At 38.9% G+C, this 14,541-nt stretch overlaps 1 protein-coding gene across 1 annotated transcript in view; it reads left to right on the top strand.

Moving 5' to 3' along the window:
• Positions 1–14,541, top strand: part of PASD1 (PAS domain containing repressor 1) — a gene marked incomplete at its 3' end in the record, with an annotated part of 78,948 nt that overhangs the window by 25,329 nt on the left and 39,078 nt on the right. Inside the window, exons 6-8 of the mRNA XM_081042283.1 lie at positions 5,343–5,442; positions 8,008–8,138; positions 14,244–14,335. Coding sequence (XP_080898409.1) covers positions 5,343–5,442; positions 8,008–8,138; positions 14,244–14,335 — 323 coding nt within the window. The remainder of the gene's footprint in view (positions 1–5,342; positions 5,443–8,007; positions 8,139–14,243; positions 14,336–14,541) is intronic.

Raw genomic sequence — 14,541 nt, 5'->3', positions numbered from 1 at the left:
TACTGTGATGCATCTCTTTATTTCTCATTCTCTTCCTTTCTTTTAGAAAACAGTTTACATTTTTCAAATTCAACTTGTATTTGTAGGGTACCAAAACAGCTGAATAAAATACAAATATTAGAGATATTCATTGAATTGGATGTTAGAGTCGTCATATCATGGAAGGGGAATGGTCTTATTAAATTTATATTAAAGAAAGAGTGTATGAATATGCTATGTTACAGATTAAATTTTGTTATAGTGAAGACCAAAATGGTAATGCTTTTAGGTCTCTACCCTTTATCTAACTATGGAGCAGGGTCACTGGAATGATCCTTAGGTCCACTGTTTTTAGTTGGTGGTCAATTATAAGTCATTCATTGTCACTGTTACTTTCCTTTAAAAATGTAGTTAATTAATAAGAAGCCAATTGCCACTATTTCCATCTAAGGGCATGTACGCTAGCAGAAGACTGCTCACTTTAAATTTTAAGTGACAATGCTATCACATTCTTCTACTGAGAGAGCTGGTGAGCCACAGCACTTTGTGCCTCTTCTTATGGTATTATTTTATACTTTGCATCACGTAACTGTGTATATCTCACCTGCCGTACCGAACTATGTGTTTATTGAAATTAGAACTCATATCAGATTCATCTTTTTGAACTTTCATAAATACTCAGTAAAAGACATTAATGAATTACTTTAAGTAGAATGTCCAAATGCAGAAACTGGCCCAGTAGCAAATTGGCTGCTCCTGGTGCAAATTGGACTCAAAGCAGCTATGGTGTGTGGAAAGGAACATCATGGACATGAAGTTGGATGAAGCTGGGTGTGGGTCTCATCTCTGAACTTGTGACCTCTCAACCATTGGACAAGCCTTAATTTCCTTGTGAATGAAATAGGGGATACTGGTTCCTCTCAAAGGTATTAAGTGAGCTAGTTTATGTGAACGTACCTAGCACATTTCTGGCGTGGAACAATTGTTAATCGTGTGTTAGATGGATGAATGAGTCGTCTCTATTGATCAGAGATAACTTAGTTTGGTACGTAAAGTTTATTTTATAACTAAACCAATAAAAGCATTTTTATTGACGAAATTATTTAATGAAAAATATATGATTTGTTACTGTGTGACTTTCGTTGTCAAAATTTATTGCCTGTTAATTTCATAATGTTCTGTTTGCTAAATTAAGGTAATATTTCCGCCCTAAATCAAGCCAAGCTTTTTTTTAAATTTATTGGGGTGACAATTGTTAATGAAATTACATAATTTCAGGTGTACAATTCTGTATTACATCATCTATAAATCCCATTGGTGGGGGAGGGAGATGAAGGTGGGATCAAATATATGGTGATGGAAGGAGAGCTTTTTTTTTTTTTTAAATTGAGACAGGATCCATCTGCTAATTTGAACATTGGCCAACTCATAGGGTGGCTTCTACAAATGAACCATAAAAATATATTTTTGAATTTTGACTGTAGATTATTAATATTAATCAGTTAAAAATCATTAGAATTTGTGGTTTATCACCCCAGGCCATTATTTGGCTACAAAGAATACTTTGTTTATTGCTTTGTTCCTGTCACATTAAAAACTCATAACTTAATGTCTGATATTTTATTTATCCATGTGTCACCATATTTTAGCTACATAATACAGCATTATTAATTCATTCAACTAATATTTATTGGGTGCTCACTTGTGCCAAGCTGTGTTCTAGGTGTTGAGAATGTAGCAGTGAACAAGACAGCCAAGGTCTCTGTTCCAATGCAGTTTACATTTTACTGAGGGAGACAGATAATAAACAGATAAACACATACTGTACATGTGGCTATAAAGTCAGGTAGTGATAAGTGCTATGAAAAAAAGGCAGAGAGACTGTGAGGGAATTGGTGCTATTTAAAATACTTTTGAGTAGAGACTTGGGTGAATTAAGGGATAAAGTCTTTGCAAACATGTGGGAAAGAGTACTGCACGTTGAATGAAGAGCAAATTCAGGGGCTCCAAGATGACTGTCTGCTTGGTGTATTTGGATATGAGCAAGGGGTTCAGTGTACCTGGAATGCAGTGAGCAAGAGGGAGAGTGGGAGGGGCTAGGGTCAATAGCAGCAAGGAACCACAGCATACAGCTGTAATGGCCATTGTAAGTACTTTGGCTTTTATTCTGAATGAGTTCAGAATAAAACAGTGGAAAATGTTGAGCAGAGGAATAACTTCATCTGACATATGTTTCATTTTTTATTTATTTTTTAAATTTCTCAATTATAGTTGACATTCAATATTATATTAGTTTCAGGTGTACAGTATAATGGTTAGACATTTATATCGTAATTTACAAAATAATCCCCCAATAAGTCTAGTACCCCCCTTGTACCATTCAGTTATTGCAGTATTATTGACTATATTCCCTATGTTGTACATTGTATCTCCATGACTGTTTTGTAACTACCAATTTGTAGCTTTTAGTCACTTCACCTTTTTCACCCAGTCCCTCAACCCCCCTCCCATCGGGCAACCATCAGTTTGTTCTCTATATCTATGAGTTTGTTTCTGTTCTGATTATTTTGTTTTTTAGATTCCACATATAAGGAAAATCATATGGTATTCGTCTTTCTCTGTCTGACTTATTTCACTTAGCATAATACTCTCTAGCTCTAGCTATGTTGTTACAAATGGTAACATTTCATTCCTTTTTTATGGCCGAGTAATATTCCATTGTATATAAGAATATGTACCACATCTTCTTTATCCAGTCATCTTATCAATGGACACTTAGGTTGCTTCCATATCTTTGATGTTGTATATGAAATGTCCTTCTTTGTCTGTTGTTATGGCCTTTGTTTTAAAGTCTATTTGGTCTGATATAACTATTGCTATCCCAGCTTTTTTTTTTCTTTTTTCATTTTCTCATTTGCACGCAGTATCTTTTTCCATCCCTTTACTTTCCGTCTGCGTGTGTCTTTCCATCTAAAGTAGGTCTCTTGTGAGCAGCATATGTAAGGGTCTTCTTTTCTTATCCATTCAGCCACCCTGTCTTTTGATTGGAGCATTTAATCCATTTACATTTAAACTAATTATTGATAGGTATATAGTTACTGCCATTTTATTATTCATATTTTTATCTTTTTTTTTCTTCTTAAAGAAGTTCCTTTAACATTTCCAGTAATACTGGTTTGGTGGTGATGAACTCCGTTAGCTTTTTCTTGTCTGGCAAGATCTTTACTTCTCCTTCGATCCTAAATGATAGCCTTGCTGGGTAGGTAATCTTGTTGCAGGTTCTTGCTTTTTATCACTTTGAGTATTTCGTACCAATCCCTTGTGGCCTGCGAAGTTCCTGTTGAGAAATCAGCTGACAGTCTTATGGAGGTTCCCTTCTAGTTAACTAACTGTTTTTCTCTTGCTGCTTTTAAGATTCTCTTTTTGTCTTGAAACTTAGGCATTTTAATTATGATGTGACTTGGTGTGGGCCGCTTTGGGTTCATCTTGCTTGGGACCCTCTGTGCTTCTTGGACTTGTATATCTGTTTCCTTCACCAGGTTAAGGAAGTTTTCTGTCATTATTTCTTCAGATAGATTTTTAATCCTTTGCTCTCTCTCCTCCTTCTGGTACCCCTATGATGTGAATGTTGTTACATTTGAAGTTGTCCCACAGGCCCCTTAAACTATCTGCATTTTTATGATTCTTTTTGCTGTTTTGATTGAGTATTTTCTGCTACCTTGTCTTCCAAATCACTGATTCAGTTTTCTGCTTCATTTAATATACTGTTGAGTCCCTCTAATGTACTTTGTACTTTTAAATCTCTTCACCTTTTTGTAGTCTTTTGTAGTTAATGTAGTCTTCATTTCTGACTGGTTATTGTTTATAGTTTCTATGTCTTTGTGTAAGATCTTACTAATTTCATCTACTCTTCCCCCAAGTTCATTGAACATCCTTATAACCAGTATTTTTAACTCTGTATCTGGTAGATGGCTTGCCTCTATTTTGTTTAGCTCTTTTTCCGGAGCTGCATTCTGATATTCCATTTGGGACATGTTTATTTGTCTCATTTTGGCTGCCACTCTCTGTTTCTATATATTGGGTAAATCTGCTCTATCTTCCAGTCTTGGCAGTGTCCTTATGTAATAGGTGTCCTGTGGGGCCTAGTGGTGTAGACTCCCTGGTCACCTGAGGCCATGCTCCAGGGGTGTCCCTTGTGTGGGTTGTGTGTGCCCTCCTGTTGTAGTTGAGCCTTGATTGTTGTTGGTATGTCAATGGGTGGTATTGACCCTCAAGTTAAATGACTGTGAGGACTGACCATGACTATAACAGATGAGCTATAGTTCAGGAGCTGACCCCACAGAGTAGGATGCCCTGTAGCGAGGCTCTGATGCCTTCTGAGACCACCCTTTGGGTGTATCACTTGTGGAGCTAATTAGGTGGTTCTCTGGTGTAGTCTGAAGCTGGCCACCAGTTGTGTTGGTTCTGGGGCCTCTTGGCAGTGACTCTGGTGCAGGACTAGGTCACCCCTGCCTGTGCTTGGCCCAGGGCCACTTGGTAAGAGCCACAAAATGATCTGCAATTGGTAGCTGCTGCCTTGCTGGACTCGAAGGTGCCTAGGAGAAACTATGCTGTGAACCTAGGATGAGTACCACGAGTGCCAGGGGCCTGGCAAGAGGTACAGGGCATGCCGAGGCCAGCTGCTGCTTGTTTGGGATTTGTGAGCCTTTGAGAGATTTTATGAAAGGCTGCAGAATGGGGCGAGGCCATGGGCTTGAGAGGAACGGGGCATTGGAGGTTTGAAGAAAGATGAAATAGCAAGAAATAGTTACATTGAAGAGTAGGACAGTGAATTGTCTTGGGAACTATAGAATGATTTCTAGGCAGAGCTGAGTGCCCATTTTAAATAATACACAGCATGGTTGTGGGTTTTTCTCCATACACATTCAGTGGCTTGGGTGAAGATAGAGGGTAGATGAAGAGTTGGAATTAACAGAGTTGAGGTTTTTCCAGGCAACTATGTCAGAAGGAAAAAAACACATGGGAGTGATTATAATGATTGACTTTGGAACCTGAGCTGAGTAAGGAGGGTGTGACAATTTGGAGGAGATAATGCCCAGTGAAAATGCAATAGGAATGGACTGGAGGTCTCACTGGGTCACAAAATTGTTGGAGAGGTGCAGTACTTGAGTGCACTAGATAGGTAGGAGGTGATGGTTATAGAGTGGGGTAATGTGAATTGGGACTTTAAGAGGTACAACAGGTATCATCAAAAGATGGCTGAAACAGGCAGATAATAAGCTTATTGGAGGTAAGGAGACAGAAAGAGTGAACAGTAATAGCACATATAACAAAATTTATTCTCTCTTTCTTTCCTTCTCAAGAATGAGGTCGTGGGTAAAAAATTACTAACCCTCCTGCCTGAAGAAGAGAAAAGAGAAATCTACAGAAAGATTACTCTCGTACTTCCTGTGTCAAGCTTAGGTATACATTTTTTTTTCAAATAGTAAGTTCTTAGATTTTAAGAGACAGGTAAAAATCACTCAGAGGAGTAGTAAAAATAAAGACAATAGAACTAATATAGCTGCTGATTATATATTAATTTGACTTAGTACAATTTCACAAATTACATTTCTAGTGTTAAAAATCTCTTCTCCATTAAATCTTTTTCTTTGTTATGAACACTGATTGCTTCAGCTTTTGTATAATCGCATTAGTGTCATATAAATAATGTTCTAGCTGGTAACCCACTCTACAGATAAGCATAGCTATGCAAATGCTAATGTTCATGGAAAGAAAATCATATTTTTGGAAAATCTAGTCTAACTAAGACAATAATTACGAAATAATCCCAAAGAATATGGTAAAGTACAAATGTAAACTTGTTTTGTATCTGTTTTCTTTTAGTGGGGAAGCAAAATGAGTTTTGCTGTCATTTAAGAAGAGGTTGTCTTAAACATGATGAGAGCCCTACTTATGAATATGTGAAATTTATCATGAGTATAAAAGATTGTAATGAAGGTAAGCAATTCCGGTTTTAATTTGATCTAGATAAAGTTCATGAGTTATGCAGCCCTTCGCTGCTAATATAAATGTCCTTCCACTTTTGGTACTCTCAAACTCTGATATTCTTATGACCACAGGGTTTGGTTACAGACATTAATTAGACTTTAAAAAAGTTAACAGTGAAATTTTTAAGGTGGGGTCATATGGTAATATGGTGGACTGAGCTGTTAAGGATGGTTCTTCTACAAAAACAAGGAAATGATTGTTAAAACATAACAAAGGAGGGGCTGCTGATTAGCTCAGTTGGTTAGAGCACGGTGCTCTTAACAACAAAGTCACCGGTTCGATCCCCATAGGGGCCACCATGAGCTGCGCCCTCCACAACAAGATTGGAACAACTACTTGACTTGGAGCTGATGGATCCTGGAAAAACACACTTAACAAAAAACATAGCAAAGGAAGTTTAATGCCTAGCTAAGATTAAAAGAAAGGGAAGTTGATGGGTGCCAGAAATTAAAGGACAAAGTAGAGAACCACACTGATAAGAGGAAACTGTCTTTTTGGTGGCCTGGGTGGGTTTTAAATCATACATAGATTCCATTGGCTGGAGTCAGGAGTTCTGACACTCATTCAAGGACCAACACATAAAACCTAGAGATTTAAAATGGTCAGTTAAATTCTTTCCACTGGCCTAGAGGAAGAATAAAGTTGCCATCTCTCTTGAAATTTGAATGGAAAAAATGTGTCATTTACAGGAAATCAAAACTTGAATCTGTATCCTGTGAATATGGGTCCAACTTTACAGTTTTTAAGGTTTCAGGAACTGCAAGATGAGAAATTAACATAAACACTGATTTGAGGCCATTGAAACATGTAGGGCTTCACTCAGAGGTAAATAGCCCAACAAATTTGTGAAAAGATACTCAGACTCACTGGTAAGCAAAGAATGAAAAATTTTAAAACCAATGAGAAAGCACTGTACACCCATCAGAATGGCAACAATTAGAAGTGTGAATAATACCAAATATTGATGAGGATCTGAGAAATGAAAAAACTAACGTTGTTGAGAGAAGTGTTAACTCATAAGCCAGTGAATTTAAGTTAGGGTGATTATCCTATGGCTCAGCAATCCCATCATTGGGTGTAAATACCCCAGAGACAAACTTGCAGAGAGATCTGTGTCTAAGGGGACATGTACTCTACATGCCATAGTGTTGTTTGTGGTAGGAGGGGCTTGGAACTAGGCTTAGCATCATTAGGGAAATGGACAAGTAAAATTTAGGAAATACACAACATGGAAAGCTTTGTAATAGTTAAAAACAATTAACTCTACATATACATACTATAACAGTTAAATCTTGAAACCATATTGTTAATTGCAAAAAGTAAGGCACAGAATGAGATCTATAGGACAATGCCACTTTTGTAAATTGTAAACACATATACATAAAATCAGATTACATAGTTTATAGGAATGTAAAAGATGTCAGATGACAGTATCTGTGGGTGGGGAAGGGACAGAAAGGAAGAAAATAAAAAGCAGAGACTTTATCTGTATTCATAATATGCAATGAACTAAAAAGTGTAATTAACTCTTTTATATCTAAAAACATGAACGAATGAATGAATGAATAAGTAAATAAACAATAAAAATTAGCTCATACAATAATTGCTGATATGTTTGTCGTGTGTCTTGGAAACTAAGTCAGGTACTTTAAAAATAAATCTTACCTGACTACATACACACACACATTTAATACACATGTGAAGTGTATAAGAGAGGGGACTGAATTTCCTTTGGAGACTAAAACATCATCGACAGGGTTAGGACACAGGACTGAAAATCACCCTGAACTCACAACAGTTATTTTTCAGTAATGACTTTATATTTTAGTGGACACCAGAATGGGGAGGGTGGCTGGAACAGAAGACAGGAGAAATCTATGGCTCAGAAGTTTGAAAGTTGTGTAACTTTTCCGTCTTCCTGTGTAACTGGCCGGCTTTTCTATTAGATTGTTACATGTGTGTCTCTCTCTCCCTTAGGGCCTTTGGCGCTTTTGAAAAGTTTCTTCCCCAGACAATCCTACAGCATGTCATTTCCCACATCTCTTCCTTTGGAGGACCGCTTTTACATGGTGGGGACCGTTTGTATCATCAGGTCTCAGGTCCTACGGGTGAGTATATTGTGTGTGTGCCTCCCAGCCATTGTGGCAATGTGGGCTTCCTTTGAAGGGCCACATCCTCTTTGGTCCTTCAGTCACTGGACAGCATGGCGAAAGCACCCGATGTGTGTGGAGGGTTGTGCTAGGATGTGTGAATGAGGGAAAATCAGCTCTTGGATTTCAGAAGGTGAGCACCTGAGTGGAGATCTGAACACACCTGAAAGAGATGGACAGTCATTTACAAGTGGTTTTGATATAATATAAAAGAGATATACAGGGGCTGGTTGCTGGGCTATAGTAAGAGAAGGGACCATTTTTGCAGTTGGATAAAGGAAGGCTCCTGTCACATGGTGAGTTTTGAGGCAGCCCCCTCCGCCGCACTGATCACTTAGTGTTCTTCTAATATAAAACTCACAGATTCTGTCTCTAAAAAGAAAAATCAGTCTTTAGAATTCACCTCATAGATTCAGGTTCCATGAATTTATTCACTAAGTAACGTATTTAATAACAACCTACTGTGTTCCAGGCACTGTGCTCAGAGCTAGAGAAACATTAGGCGCACTAGACAATAGACAAGTGTCATGGAGATGATAAAACAGAATCTATGCTAATGACTGGTGAGGGTAGGAAGTTCAGAGTGGTCAGGGAAGGTCTCTCTGATAACCTGTCTGTTGAACAGACCACCCCCCAACTTCAATGATGATAAGGTGCCAACCCAGTGAAGAAAGGAAAGCAATCCAGGTAGAGGGTTCAGCAGCTCTATAAGTCTGAAGTAGTAACTAGCTTGGAGAGTTCCAGGGAACAAAGGCTGTTCTGTGACTACAGTAAGGTGAAAGATGGGAGGAGTAGTAAAAAATAGGGTATAAGACGTAGGCAAGGGCCAGATTATATAGAAATTTGAGAACCAAGGTAATGAATTTGGGTCTTACTCCAAGTGCAGTGGAAAGCAGGCGGATAACATGATTTGATTTTTTTAAAAAAAAATTTTTTTTGAATTTCAATGAGAGTTGATGTTCAATATTATATTAGTTTCAGGTATATAGCCTAGACATTTGTACAACTTATGAAGTGATCCCCCTGATAAGTCTAGTACCCATCTAGCACCATATACAGTTCTTGCAATATTATTGACTGTATTCCAAAAGCTGTACTTTACATCCCATGACTATTTTGTAACTGCCAATTTGTATTTCTTCATCCCTTCACCTTTTCCAGTCAGCCCCCCCTCCCATCTGGCAACCATCAGTTTGTTCTCTGTACTATGAGTTTGTTTCTGGTTTGTTTGTTCATGTGTTTTGTTGTTTAGATTCCACATGTAAGTGAAATCATATGGTATTTGTCGTTCTGTCAGGCTTGTTTCACTTAGCACAAAACCTCTAGGTCCATCCATGTCTCAAATGGTAAGATTTCATTCTTTCTTGTGGTGAATAATATTCCATTGTATATATGGACCACCTCTTTTTTATCCATTTGTCTTTTGATTGGAGCATTTAATCAATTTTCATTTAAAGTACTTAAATTGATAAATATGTGGTTATTGTCATGCTATTAATTGTTTTCTGATTGTTTTTGTAGCTCTACTGTGTTCCTTTCTTATTCTCTTGCTCTCTGCTCTTGTATGTTGATGATTTCCTCTAGTGGTGTATTTGGATTCCTTTCTCTTTATTTCTTGTATATTTCTTGTAGATTTTTGGTGTGTGGTTACTATGTGCTTCGTATATACCAAGCTGTGTTTATAGCAGTCTATGTTAAGTTCATGGTCACTTAAGTTCAAACGCATTCTAAAATCACTACCATTTTTATTTGCACACTCCAAGTTTATGTTTTGTCATTGTGTTTTAACTTGTATGTGTGCTTGTGTGTATCGTATCCCTTAATTTGCTGTTGTAATTACAGGTGATCATCCTACTTTTGCCTTTTAACGTTTATGCTAGCTTTAGTGTGGGTTGATCCATTGCTTTTATTATGTTTGCCTTTGTCAGTGAGAATTTTTTTCTTTGCAGTATTTTCTTATTCATATTTTTGATATTTTTCTTCATCTTTTTAAATAAGTCCCTTCAACATTTCTGGTATTACTGGTTGGTGGTGATGAACTTCTTCAGCTTTTTCTTGTCTCAGAAGCTCTTTATTTCTCTTTCGATTCTAAATGATAACCTTGCTGGGTAGAGCAATCTTGGTTGTAGGTCCTTGCTTTTCATCACTTTGAATATTTCCTGCCACTCCCTTCCGGCCTGCAAAGTTTCTGTTGAGACATCAGCTGACAATATGATGAGGATTCCCTTGTAGTTAACTAACTGCATTTCTCTTGCTGCTTTTAAGATTCTCTCTTTGTCTTTAACCTTTGGCATTTTAATTATGATGTGTCTTGATGTGGGCTTCACTGGTTTCATCTTGTTTGGGACTCTGTGCTTCCTGGGCTTGTGTGTCTATTTCCTTTGCCAGGTTAGGGAAGTTTTTAGTCACTATGTCTTCTGATAGGTTTTCAATTCCTTGCTGTCTCTTCCTTCTGGTACCCCTATAATGTGAATGTTGTTACACTTGATGTTGCCCAGAGGCCCCTTAAACAATCCTCAATTTTTGTTTTAATAATTTTTGTTTTCTCTTGTGATTGGGTGTTTTCTGTACCTTATCTTCCAAATTGCTGATTCCAATCTGCTTCATCTAATCTGTTGAGTCCATCTGATACAGAGGGTGCCAAAACAATGTATATACATTTTAAGAAAGGAAAAAAGCTGTATTAAAATTGTAATACTCATCGCTTCTCGGCCTGTTGGCTAAGATCAAGTGTAAAATTGTAATACTCAGTATATACAGACAACAAAAGATGAATACAAGTCATGTATATACACATTTATTTTTGGCCCCCTTGGTATATTTTTCATTTCTGACTAGTTCTTTTTCATGTTTTCTGTCTCCCTTTTTTATGTTTTCTATCTCTTTGTTGAAGTTCTCACTGAGATAATCTATTCTTCTCCTAAGTTCATTGAACAGCCTTAGAATGAGTATTTTGAACTCTGCATCTGCTGGATATTGCTTGCCTCCACTCTGCTTCGTTCTTTTTCTGGAATTTTGTCCTGTTCTTTTATTTGGGACATGTTTCTTTGTCTCCTCATTTGGCTGCCTCCCCATGTTTGTTTCTATGTATTAGGTCTGCTACATCTCTCAGTCTTTGCAGAGTTGCCTTATGTAGTAGGTGTCCTGTGTGGCCGAGTGGTGTAGTCTGCCTGATCCCCTGAGCTGGGTGCTCTAGGGGCATCCCTTGTATAGGTTGTGTGTGTTCTCTCTTGTTGTTGTTGAGCCTTGATTGCTGTTGACATTCAGTGAGTGGTATTGACCCTCACTGTGACTGGCTTTGAGAACTGTCCATAACTATGGTTGGCAAGCCGTTGTGTTGGCTGACCCCATGGAGTGGAATTTCTTTACTGGGGCTCTGGTGCCTGCAGAGTCCACTCTTTGGATGTATCATTTGTGCATACCAATGGGGTGGTTCTCTGGTGTGGTCTGAGGCTGACCACCAGGTATGTTCATTCTTGGGCTTCTTGGGAGGTGCTCTGGTGCAGGCCCAGGTCATCCACTGCCTGTTACACAGTCCAGGGCCACCTTGGAGGAGGTACAAAGTGACCTGTCATTGATATCTGCCTGTGCTGGGTTTGCAGGTGCCTGAGAAAGGCTATACTGTGAACTGAGGCTGGCTGCCATTAGTGCCAGGCTTGGGACTGCTTAGCAAGGAGTACAGGGCATAGTGAGGCCAGCCACTGCTTGTGTGGGTTTTGTGGACCTTTGAGAGATTTTAGAAAAGTCTACAGAGTGGGCACAGGTTGACCCCTTGTGTGGATTAAACTCTGAAAGAGGTTTGGGCCAGGGCCATGAATTGGGTAGGATGGGGTCTCAGAGAATAACCAAGGTGGGATGAGAGCAGTGTTAGCCAGGTTAATGGAGACTCAGATTTGACACCTGCCGGTGTTTACAGGCTATGGGGGTATGGGAAGAGCTCAACAAAAGAATAATGGTGCCTGCCAGCTGGGAGGGGGGCGGGCTCGCCAAAGGAACAATGCTACTTGCTGGCATTTTAGTCCCTGAGAGAGCTGCTCTTCCAGCCCTCTCCCTGATGCTAGACAATTTAGTTCCTGCTCATACGTCCCTGGCACTTCTCAAGCTGCTGACTCTTCTCTGAAGCTTAGGGTGAGTGTTTTTGAGTGAGTGAGTCTGTGTTCAGGCCCTTTAAGAGGACATGTCGGTCTATAGCAGCCTTCCACTTCACCAGGACTGAGTCCCTGGGGAATCCTTTTCCCAGCACTGGTGCTCTGGGCTGGGGAGCCTGGTGTGGGGCTGGGAATCCTCACTCCTCAGTGGGCACCTCTGCAGTTGAGCTATCCCTTCTGATTCTTAACCACCACACCTGGATGTGGGACCAGCCCATTTCTCCATCCCTCCTAGTCTCTGCAAGGTTTCTTCTTTATATCCTTAGTTAGAGGAGTTCTGTTCAGCTAGTCTTAAGGTGGTTCTCAAGGGTAGTTGTTGTATAATTTAGTTGTAATTTTGATGTGGTTGTGGGAGGAAGCAAGCACAGTGTTTACCTACTCCACCATCTTGACCAGACGTCTTTGACATGATCTGATTTTATTTTTAAAGGTGAGGCTGACTGCTTGGTGGGAAATGTAGTATAGTGAAACAAGAATGGAAGTCAGAGGAGTCATGTGAGAGATGATAAGGCTTGGTCTTGGATTATAGTAACAGAAGTACACAGGTTTGGATTATATTTTAGAGATAAAACCCAAATTCCTTGCTGAATGGGTGGGAGAAGAGAGGGGTACTCAAGGATATATGTTATTTTTTATACCTGAGCATCTCAGTAAATGGAAGTACCACTAATGACTTGAGCAAGACTGGGACAGTGTGGGTTGGGCAGTGTGTGTGTGTGTGTGTGTGTGTGTGTGTGTGTGTGTGTGTAGGACTAAATCAAGAGCTCTGTTTGGGCCATGTTAACATTGTGATGACACTGTAACATACAACCCATCCAACCATCTTATAAGAGGCCTCTGCCAGACCACCTGGGTTCAAATCACTTCCCTACCAGCCGGCTTCAAATCTTTTTTCCTGCCAGCTCTGTTCAAATCCATTCCCTACTAGCTGTAGGACCTTCTTTAAGTCACTTACATCGTATAGCCTCAGTTTCTTTTTCTATAAATGGTGATGATAGTACCTCATTTTAAGGTTGTTGTGAAGAGAAATGAAGACAGCACTTCATATATTGTAAGCACTCAGTAAATGTGAGCTATTATAGTCATCGTGATCATCATTATTATTATCATTATCTTAATTATTGTTATCATTAGGATCCAGAGAGGGCAAAAGACCTGCTTTAGTTTTCCTCTCTGCTTTAAAATGCAAGCTTCAACTGCCCACAATTCAGAAATGGCGAGGGACTGGTTTGTATTCAGTTTTAGAGCAGTGATAGATTTTTTTCAAAATTTTTTTGAAAAGTTTTTTCATATTTGTCCAAATTTAAGATAGTGAGAAAAGTGGTAGAGGGAAAAGCAAATAAAGGAAGTTGCTTGGTCTGATTGCCACATTCATTATCCGTCTCTGGCAGCTCTCTGGGATCTGAGCTCTCACATCTGAAGGCACACATCCCATCTTGGGGGTCACCCCCCACATCTAATTTCTTCTCTATGAAAGAGCACCCTCACCCTAGTCCTCCTCATGGCACAAGGGTCTCTATCTGTGATCTATTCCAGTTTTTCTAGGATCTTTGTCCCAGATTACTGTTCATTTTGGAAAACAGATCCTGTGAGTACAGAGGGCTTTTTTGGATGAAAATTTTTTTCATACCGTTAGTAGCACGGTGGAAAGAGCAGTGAACTCAGACTTCAACTTGGAAATGGGTCTACTTTGACCCTGAACTACTAGCTGTGTGTCTTGGGCCAAATCATTATTTCTCGGTAACCCTCAGTTTCCCATCTGTAAAATCCAGTGCCTTTCTGACATTGCTATGCAGATTAATTGTGACATTGGATATGTGGTTGCTTCTGAGCTGATTACATGGTATACAAATGTGTCAGGTATTTTTACTCTATAAGTACATTTTAAGTACTTAAAATGTTGGTTTTTCTGCAGGAACTTTCCGGTATAAAGGAAACCAATAAAGAAAATGTTGTGGTGATACAAGATTCAGATTCAGATGAAGAATGTCCACCTATGGACAATAGGTAAGAGGCTAGGGTTGACGTAAGTAATGAAGACCTTGAACACTTTTATTAAGTAAAACTAAAACAAGAGAAATAATATCTTCAAATGTTTTTCCATCAAAATGAAAACAAACAAACCATGGAATCCAGAAGAGCAATCTACTAGTCTGGATTCCCTTTCCCAGCTACTATAATTCGTATTTTTCTGACTGAATATAAATACAAGT

The sequence above is a fragment of the Rhinolophus hipposideros genome (genome assembly GCF_964194185.1).
Source record: "Rhinolophus hipposideros genome assembly, chromosome: X".
Classification (NCBI taxonomy): Eukaryota; Metazoa; Chordata; class Mammalia; order Chiroptera; family Rhinolophidae; genus Rhinolophus; species Rhinolophus hipposideros.
Note: the sequence above shows the minus strand (reverse complement) of the source record. Positions and strands in the feature narration are given on the sequence as shown.